This window comes from Schistocerca americana, chromosome 1 (assembly GCF_021461395.2).
Source record: "Schistocerca americana isolate TAMUIC-IGC-003095 chromosome 1, iqSchAmer2.1, whole genome shotgun sequence".
In the NCBI taxonomy this organism is placed as follows: domain Eukaryota; kingdom Metazoa; phylum Arthropoda; class Insecta; order Orthoptera; family Acrididae; genus Schistocerca; species Schistocerca americana.
The window spans coordinates 609,155,499-609,165,938 of NC_060119.1; the positions used below are offsets into that span (position 1 = coordinate 609,155,499).

The following is a 10,440-nucleotide window of genomic DNA, read 5'->3' on the forward strand; positions in this document are numbered from 1 at the left end:
AATAAGGAATATTACCTTGACATGAAGTGCCTTTTGTGAGAAGCAACATGCAAAAAAGTCTGGAATTGAGGAAAAACAATTCATAGCTTTTGCATCACAACAATGCACGTGCTCATTCATTGTTGCTTGTGATGGATTTTTTGGCCAAAAACAACACAACAATCATGCCTCAGCCACCATATTCACTGGATTTGTCCCCCTGCGACTTTTTCCTGATCCCAAAACTAAAGAGACCTACAAAAGGATGAAGATTTTCAATGATTGAAGAAATAAAGCTGTATAGCTGGAAGTACTCAAGGCTGTACCAAAAAGTACTTATGAGAAGTGTTTCAAGGATTGGAAGAAGTGTTGGCATAAGTGTATTGTGTATGAGGGGGGATTACTTTGAAGGGGACAACATGATGGATGGAGGATATTTAGTGTTTAACGTCCCGTCGACAACAAGGTCATTAGAGACGGAGCGCAAGCTCGGATGAGGGAAGGATGGGGAAGGAAATCGGCCGTGCCCTTTCAAAGGAACCATCCCGGCATTTGCCAGAAGCGATTTAGGGAAATCACGGAAAACCTAAATCAGGATGGCCGGAGACGGGATTGAACCGTCGTCCTCCCGAATGCGAGTCCAGTGTGCTAACCACTGCGCCACCTCGCTCGGTGGGACAACATGAATATTGATGAATAAATAAATATGTTTTCATAAAAATATAAAGTCACCTTACTTTTTGAACACACCTCGTGCATCAAATATTCTCTTCAACCTTATCAAAAATTTTTTGAAGAGTTTGCAGATGAAAATCATGTTACCTCTTAACTCAGATATTAAGTGGCAACAGCCTGGAAAGCCTGCGTATTTATATGATCCACCTACTGTGAAGAAATCTAATTTTATTATAAAAAAATTAATGTTTCATATAAAAATGACTGATCCTGAAATTTTTGGCAGTTTCAAGACACTTGCGGATTTCGTGGTAATTGTCAATCTCAGTTGTGATATGTCATATTACTTACAATGTCAAGAGACCCTGGTGGTGGAATACACATTTTTGAATTTGCAGTGATTACTATAAAATCTAATTTGTCTACAGATAATGAGACATTACTCTCAGTATTATAGTGTTAATACATAGATGTAATGTGCATTATAAAATGAATTTTAATAAATAATTGTCAATTGCTAATAATGTTAAATTGGTACATACATAGGACACACATTTTGATTGTGATGTGAATGAAGATTGCAATGGATATGGTTTGAAACAGAATAATTCATTCTTGAAAGATGACAGCATATTTTATTCCATGAATACACATACACAATATGGCAAGTAACAACACTGAAACTTTGTACATTCTTGTTGAGATTCACAGTCCCCCGTATATTCAGACAATGTGCTAACTGCCTTAAAAACTGTAAAAATCTCATCTGCATCACTGTTCACATTAACAGCCTTTTTATGTATGTGCACTATACTTTCTAAACTTCCATTGTCCCGTGATACCACAAAGAATGATTTCCACTTGAACAAAATCAGAGCAACACATCTGCTCAGCAAGAAACTATATGAATTTAAAATTACAATAATGACGATAAAACAAAATGGGAATCTTGTTACATATAAAAGACTTTATATTTTGTGCTTTTTTCATGTAATTCAACAACCAGTGCGTAGTAAAACTTCATATTGTGCCAAAACGGAAGACGTTCAGTTATTCACTTTTAAAATTAACAATGAGACTTCATATATATGATGACAGATAATATTATGAAGACAGCATTTCTGTGTGCAGCAAAATCTGTATGAACACAGACTGTATGAAACTATCTGGCAAACAGATTATTATAATAATTATTATTATTATTATTACTATTATCATCCTTATTAGTATTACTGCAATCAAATTGATTATGAAAGTGCCTTCTCCTTATGATATTGAGCAGATTAAAATACTGTTCATATCTTTGGTTGTTCAGTGCAATTCTGTAATCTGCAGTTGCCAGAAAACTTCAATAAAAATTCCACTTACTCAATACAAGAAAGTAAATTTCCAAATTGAACATTATTCCCAACTTTCAGAAACACATCTATAAGATTGTTTATCTTCCAGCAACACACAATACAAAATGCCCAGAATTTCTGGACCAGCAATATGATAATATGAAGTGATATCACTAGGAAGGCTACACTTTTAACTTCCAAACTAAAATTGTGTATTATACATCTAAAAAGAAGATCCTCACTTGCAAAAGCTCTTGAGGACTACTGGACAAATAATCACAAAGCGGAATACACATTACAGTATTTGTCTCCCTAAATCTAACCTATATAGATTTTAACACATACATCTGAGGTTTTCCACATTTCATACATACACATTTTCAACAATCACACATACTTATTTACTTACTGACATTCATACAATGAGATTAAGAGAGCTTCAGTGGAAATCTGACTTTAATTTGTAGATGTATAAACACTGATTTTTAAAAAGTATTCAAACCGATATGTCCGTTTCTGATCTACAGTCCCTATAAAACCGTCAAAGGGACTTTCGAAAAGCAAATGCCCACAAATAGCAGTTTATGTGACTTTTGACATTATGAAATGGTACTGCAAATATAGGAATAGGCAAATACTATTTTAGTTGTCTGACACTTTTATAGATTTGAAATAAATATTTACAAGTCTCATATCTCGACAATAATATCAATCTTCGTAGCATCATTACACTTATGACAGACAACTATAGTATTTTCAATGTTTCATTGCGTGAACAATATGTTGTGATGCAACTTCTTCTGAAGCCCTGTATGAGTCATACATTAGTGGATACCGAAAAATATATAAAATATGACATAACTATCAGATTTCACTTTCAGTGCTTGAGAACATTTACACTGTCAGTACTTACTGGTTCATTCATCATTAGAAGTTTGAGTGTATCACATTTAACTTAACTCTACTAGTTGAGTATAGTTAAAATATCAGTTTCTGCTGACACTATTACAAACAGTGAAGCTCCAACTGGTTGTACTGCAATCAATTTAATTAATTTTGAATGAAAAAATGCTAGCTTAGTGAAAGAAAACTGCAAAATTAAAGCTAAGTGTCACACTTGACTCAATAAATCTAATAATCTGAATAGGCTAGTTAAGTAACATGTTCGCACATGTGTAAAATATGATTTTCAACAGTAAAATTTAAACGAGTCAATTAATGAAATTGTAACAGTGTAATTCAGAAAATTATACCACAGCATGATATAAAACAGAAATTTTAAGGCTAATTTTTGTGGCTAACTGAACTGAAGGTAACAATCTGTCAAAAAATATTTGGGTAATTTATGTGCATTGACTGAAGTCTGTCTTAACAATGATAAAAATAACATAATTTGGAAAGTTACTACTTATTCAGAGAACCAATAACTAAAAACTTGTCACCAAGTATTAAAATTATTTTTAATGCACTAGATAAGGTCTGAAAAGTCTCATAAAGTAAAAATACTCGATTCACAGAAATTTAAATGCGTAAACTTTATATTTATAAAGTTATATATTTGAATAAACTTTCTGTTGACCAGAAATTAAACTCTTTTAAATCATGTTACTTTAAAAGTCAAATTACCTTCCACTTCCTTAAAAAATACAACCACTACAGCTTCAGTTCACTGTTTCAAGGGGGACATGGGGATATGTTCTATACTACAAAACTACATTTGGTGTTTCATTCTGCTACAAGACAGCACTGCTCATCCTTGTATTTGGAAATAATACATTAATGTAACTGTTGCTTTGTGTTAAAAACAATCATTAAGAATGATGTCATTTGCAAATTTGTAAATAATTTAAATAAAGCACCCCTTGTGTTACTACAGAAAAACTGGCAGTATTATAACTTTGTAGCAAGATCTTGTGAAATGCATTTCAACAACTGAATCCAGAAAGTTCTTAAATTTAATTTGTGACAAAAAAGTTGAAAGGTTAACATGTCCCAATTACATCCAAGCTCTGCATTTGCAAAGTTAATGTGACTACCATCTGCCTCTGATTACAAAACCAGTACTGGAAGACTGGTAGGTATACAATATAAATTCACATAAACATAGACTGTTTATCAGTAAATGAACTATTAACAGTCACTTAAAATGGACAATACATTTCAAAAAATAATAAAATAAAACAATACTTATTTACAAAACTCTTGAAAATAGCAATGAACATTCCCACAGCATTACAAAACTTTCTGTAATGTTTCATAGCCAATCACTATTATAACGCACATTAACGGAAAAACCGTAAAAATACCACACAGCATCATTTATTGCATGAACTATCCCCAATGATTTTTCATTTTCCCATTCTGGACATGCTACAAAAAATCTCTTTCTAATAAAGCACTTTCCTCCAGAAACAATCCAACAATTGAAAAACCGGAAGCAATTTTTAACACCCCCTAAAAATGTAAGAAATAAGGTGATAACTGTTAACACTGCACGGAGAAACTGTTGTCATTTGAAGATTCGGTTAGGTATTAACCCTGAGTAGAACATTCCTTTCGCTATGTTTGTGTTTTGCTGTCAATACTGCCAATTTCACATTAGTGTAGTAACTTTAGGGCTTATTTGGTTTCCTTCATGCACGGTTTGTGATATGAAATATCTGGAATATGTAAATGTTTCAAAATCCAGAAATATTTATGCTCTATCTCATTCATATGAACAGCAACAGAAAATAAAATATGAAGGAAAACACTGGAGTAGCAGCCATATGCTCATAACGCTGTATGACTATAACTAAAGCTAGCTGCCAAGCTACATTACAATCTTCTTCAAACAAGTAGAGCAATAAGTTTTTAATGTCATGAATCAACTTCTTCATCCATATATTTCTTCATAATTTCCACACAAATGTGAATGCTGGTGGTAGTGATGACGCGTGAACGTTGAGGCAAGTGAATTGTTGTCATGTATGTTAAGATAATGAATATGAGATGCGGCTCTTCCTAGCCAAAAAGTCTTCAGTAAGGTGCAAATCTGTTGTAGCCACTTCTATAGACAGCAGCCTGAAACAAAGTACATACGATATTGAAAAAGTTCATGAAGTGTTAAAACTGACAAGCACAAACAACTGATAGTCTGATAACAATTTGTAGAAGAGCTGAATTTGAAATGGTTTACACACAGTCTAAATCAATAAATATAAGGCAGCAAATACACTTTCTATCTGCAGATGACACACACATCATTTTATAGATCATGAACTCATTTGAACCGTGTCATAAAAATAAATAAATAAACAAAGGAAGAATTTACCCCATAACCCGCTACAGGACCTATGCTGTGCCCAAGGTAAGGATCTGCATATTCACGACCGTATCTGTAACATCATTCAATTATAAGAATTAGCAATATTAAATAACATGCAGAACGAACATTCAAAATTTCTATAAACCATCTCATAGTACATTAAAAAATGTTGCTAATAAATGGCTGTTACGCTAACATAAGAAACGAACACATTTTGGAAGGATACAGCTGCAGGAACATGGGGGGGAAATCCCTGAAAGGAAGACAATGAAGGGAAAGGAACACTGGAATCTCTTTCACAATAAAACATAAAAAACATGCATCAAAATTCCAGCAACATCACACACGGTCAGGTTTCTGGATGGAAATTGGGCATTGCAGGTGTGATGTGAAGCTTCAATAGATGAGTCAAAGCATGGCTGTCGCATATCTGTAATCATTTACATCACCAGTTTGCAATTAAAAATGAACCTTCTGATACGCAGCATTTGGCAGCCATCTCACTCACCCCGCAACAGCGGCATAACCGGCAACCGGTTGCGCAGCAGCTGCTGCAGCTCCATACGCTCGTGCTGCCACTGCTGTGTAGCTGGCAGCAGCAGCATAGCTCGCCTGTTGGGCAGTCGACAGGGGGGTTTTAAGCAGTGGGGCAGCCGCGGCGGCGGCAGCCTGTAACATTGTGATCGTACCACTTGCAATTTGCTGAATACATATGTTGCATTCTCTCCTCTATCTGAAGATCAAAGGCTACACCGCACTCCTCTGCACATACTGTAGAATAATGAGCCTTGTGGCTGCTGAAAAACTTGACATAAAGCACTTTAAGATTTTTGTCAGTTTATGAGACATTCACAGAACAATATTTCTAAAAACAGTAATGTTGTAAGAGAAACCTAGTATATTACAGAAGGCAAAAATCAAGGTAAAATAAGGAAAGCAGATTAGGGCTTAGCATCCCGTTGGCAGCACAGTTATTAGAGACAGAGCACAAGCTCAGATTGTGGAAGGGTGGGACAGAAAACCTGCCATGCCCTTTTGAACGGAACCACAGCATTTGCCTGGAATGATTTGGGGAAATCACAGAAAATCTACATCTGGATGACCAATTACGGATTTGAACTATCGTCCTCCCCACTGCGGCAACTCATTCAGTAATAATCATGGGCATGATTAATCTGACCATAACAGTAACTTCAGTTAACTAACTGTCTAATACATAAGATGTTACAAAACATAATGAGTTCCCAATAATAAATAAAATCACACCTTCAATCTAAAAATCTAAAACTTGGAGAGAAAATACTTTTACACTTATTTCAGACCTAAGTATTTCATCAATAGATGCCAATTCCAGTTTCCTACAGTGGTAACTTTTGGCAAAAAGCCTTTTCCTATGACCTTAATATAAACCTCCCTTATAAGGAAGCAACGTGAACTATGCCATGAAAAAATGGAGCTCAGCACATTAACAATAATTTACAACGGAAATAAATATGAAATATAATTACATTCTAACAAATTCTGCCTTTACCATGTATACAAATATTGCTCTGCTTTTTGGAGAGCAGTTTAGTATGCAAAAGTTCTGATTAATATTTGACATTAAAAACCTCCCAATGTCAAACATGATTGAACAATAATTCTAGGAGATGTCCTAATTGGTCCCACACATGTTCTATCAGGGACAGATCTTGGGATGTTGCTTGCTATAGGAGTACCTCAATATTATGCAGGCATTTCATAGAAACAATGCCAGGTGTGGATGAGCATTTTCCTGATCAATAATGGCACCATGATACTGTTGCAACCACGGCTTGAAGTGACACCTGATGATTCTCCATAACAGGGAATAACACCATGTGCTTCTCCAAAACAATGGTAGAAAGGGACCTCTCGCCGTGTCACCAACATGCTCACCAGCAACATTCATTCAAGGTGGTTCATAAATGTGTATCATCACTGAACACAATACAGCACCATTCACCAGTATCCATGCTTCCTGGTCTCAGCATCTCCCCTAACACAAATGTGTGTGTGTTGTGACATTTATATCAGCCTACGCAAGTTTGTTCTCAGATGGCAGGTGCGTATGTGATCCTCCCTTGTTGTGGTCAGACATGGTCGAACAGAACCTTGACAAAGAGTAAGGCTGCTCCAGTTTCTTAAGACAGTGTTCCTCATCCAACACTACCTTTCGTCCACACATCAGAAGAACATCCTGCCACCCCAAGAGAGAGGTCAGGTTGGCACCTTTCAGCGAAAGTGTATTACTGGATGAGTCACCATAAAAGTTAGAGATCCTTCCAGTTATTCAGACATTTGCAAAGAACTCCATGGTGGAAATGTACCTACATTTTACATTGTCAGATAAAACTTTCAGTATCTTCCTTCTACCCCACAGGCTTTATTATTAATCATTTACTGCTTTTTGTGTGTTCATTCCATTTCAAATCCCTACAAAGTGTTACAAACCGGTGGTTCTACGAGTTGGCAGATTCCAAGTGTAATTCATTGCTATTACAGTCATAGGATACTCTACGTGTTTTCATTTTGTAAGTGTGTAATTTTACATTTCTGAGCATTTAAAGCAAAATTCCACCAACTTGAAATCTTATCAAGATCTGACTGAATATTTATGCAGCTTCTTTCAGACAATGCATCATTATAGGTAACTCCATCCTCTCTGACAGGTCTGAGGTTACTATTAACATTGTCTGCAAGGTCATTAGTATACAACACAAACAGCAAGGATCCCAACACACTTCTCTCGTGCACACCCAAAGTTACTTCTCCATCTGATGTGAGACTCTCCATCCAAGATAACAAGCTGCAGCCTCCCTACCAATAAGTGTTCAAATCAGTCACAAATTTCGCTTTACACCCCGTATGAGTGTACTTTTTACAATAAGCATTAATGTGGTACTGAGTGAAATGCTTTTCAGAAATCAAGAAATACTGACTATTTCACTGCCTTGATCCAAAACACACTGTATTTCATGTGAGAGACATTAGAGTTGGGTTTCACATGATCGATGCTTTTGGAATCCATGCTGGCTGGCAAGGAGAAAATCATTCTGTTCGAGATACCTCATTATGTCTGACTCCGGCCATGTTTTAAGAATCAACAAATTTATGTTCAGCATACTGGAAGGTACTTTTGTGGATCATTTCTACTACCATTCTTGTATGTGGGTGTGACCTGTGCTTTCTTCCAACTAATTGGCACCATTTTTTGTTTGAGGGATATACGATAAATTATAGTTACACGTAGGGCTAAGGCAGCCATAAATTTTGTATAGAATCTGAGAGGGATTTCCAACAGGTCTTGGAGCTTTGTTCAATTTTAATGATTCCCGCTGTTTCTCAACACCACTGACTGATGAGGGAACAGGGAGCAACTAAGTGCAGACTGTGGCACACGTCGGGACAAACTATGCCTGACGTCTGGGCTCTTAGGTCATACTCTGATCGTTCCAGCAGCTGATGGAGAAGGTTGAGAAAACCAGCCTTTTGCACAGACTTTCAAGAAAGGTCAGAATGTACAGCATTGTCCCAAGAACTGATCATAGCCCCATGGCTCTGAGTCAAATGGAAGGACTGAACCACACACTTTGAGGGTTCTGTGACAAGCTAGGATGCGACTTCCTGGACTTGGGCCATAGGGTTGAGAACTGTAGGGTTCCCCTAAATGGTTCTGGTGTACACTACACATCAGAAGTTGCTACCCTGGTAGTTGACTGTGTTTCGGGGGCACACAAGTGTTTTTTCAGATTAGGCGACTTTCCATCCAGTCCAATAATGACAGCCGTAGGAGACTCATAAGTGTAAGTTCCAAAAGCATGTCCACTATAGGTGAGAGTATTAAAATCCTAGTAGTTAAATGCTGTAGCATTCACAACAAAGTGAGAGAGTCTGAAGCACTCTTGAAAAGTAGTAAAGCTCGCATAATACTACATACAGAAAACTGTTTGAAATATGAAATTTATAGCAGCGACATTTTTGGGAAAAATTTAAGTGTGTGGAGAAAGGACAGGCAAATGGGAAATTGTGGTGGTGTAATTGTCACAATAGACAAACTCAAATCTTCAGAGATAGAAAACGAAGCTGCATGTGAGACTGTTTGGGCAAGACTCAATATCATGAGTGGACACAAAATGGTAACTGGATCCTTCTGTCACCCACCAGACTCTTCTCCTGGTTTAACTGAAGACTTTAGAGAACCCCACGTTCACTTATATGTAAGTTCCCCAATCGTACTGTAATCATCAGTGGAGACTTTAATCATACAACAATCAACTGGCAAAATTACAGTTTGTTAATGTTATGTGAAACATTATTAAAGGCCTTTTCTGAAAACTACCTAGAACAGATAGTTCAGAACCCCACTCAGGATGGCAAGAAATAGACCTGACCTCTTTGAGAATGTCAACATGGAAACTGGCACCAATGACCGGGATGTGTTTGTGGCAAACAATGATCACCCAAGTACAAAGGATGACTACAGCAGATAGATAGGTACACACTCTAAGAGAGAAAGACACACACACACACACACACACACACACACACACACACACACACACACACACACAGAGAGAGAGAGAGAGAGAGAGAGAGAGAGATATCTTCAGAAAAAGTGGACGATTTATTTAAGAGGAAGAGCTTCACAAATTGAGCAAATCATTAATGCATTGGCCTACCTCTGGCCCTTATGCAAGCAATTATTCGGTCTGGTATTGATTGACAAGAGTTGTTGAATGTACTCCTGAAGGATATAGTCCCAAATTCTGTCCAACTGGAGCTTTAGATCATCAAACGTCTGAGCTGGTTGGAGTGCCCTCCCTATAATGCTCAAAATGCAACATGGGGGAGAGTCGGTGACCTTGCTGCCAAAGTAGGGGTTGGCAAGCACATGGACAGGCAATAGAAAATTGCCATGTGTGGGCAGACATTATCTTGCTGATATGTAAGCCCAGGATGATTTGCCATGAAATACAACAAAACAAGACTGTAGAACTTCGACATACCTACGCGCTGTCAGGATGCTGTGGACGACAACCAAGGTGGTTCCACTTTGAAAAGAAATTGCACTTCAGGCACACACTCCTGGTTGCTGAGCTGTATGGTGGACGACAGTCA

At 37.0% G+C, this 10,440-nt stretch overlaps 1 protein-coding gene across 10 annotated transcripts in view; it reads right to left on the minus strand.

Moving 5' to 3' along the window:
* Window positions 1-1,262: 1,262 nt before the first annotated feature.
* Window positions 1,263-10,440, minus strand: part of LOC124607261 (RNA binding protein fox-1 homolog 3-like) — a 468,620-nt gene continuing 459,442 nt past the window's right edge. For all 10 annotated transcript variants that reach the window (XM_047139561.1, XM_047139554.1, XM_047139609.1 and 7 more), the window contains 3 exons: window positions 5,810-5,970; window positions 5,308-5,371; window positions 1,263-5,057 (listed from right to left, as the gene is read on the minus strand). In XM_047139561.1, the coding sequence (XP_046995517.1) occupies window positions 5,013-5,057; window positions 5,308-5,371; window positions 5,810-5,970 (270 nt within the window). In that variant the 3' untranslated portion in view covers window positions 1,263-5,012. The remainder of the gene's footprint in view (window positions 5,058-5,307; window positions 5,372-5,809; window positions 5,971-10,440) is intronic.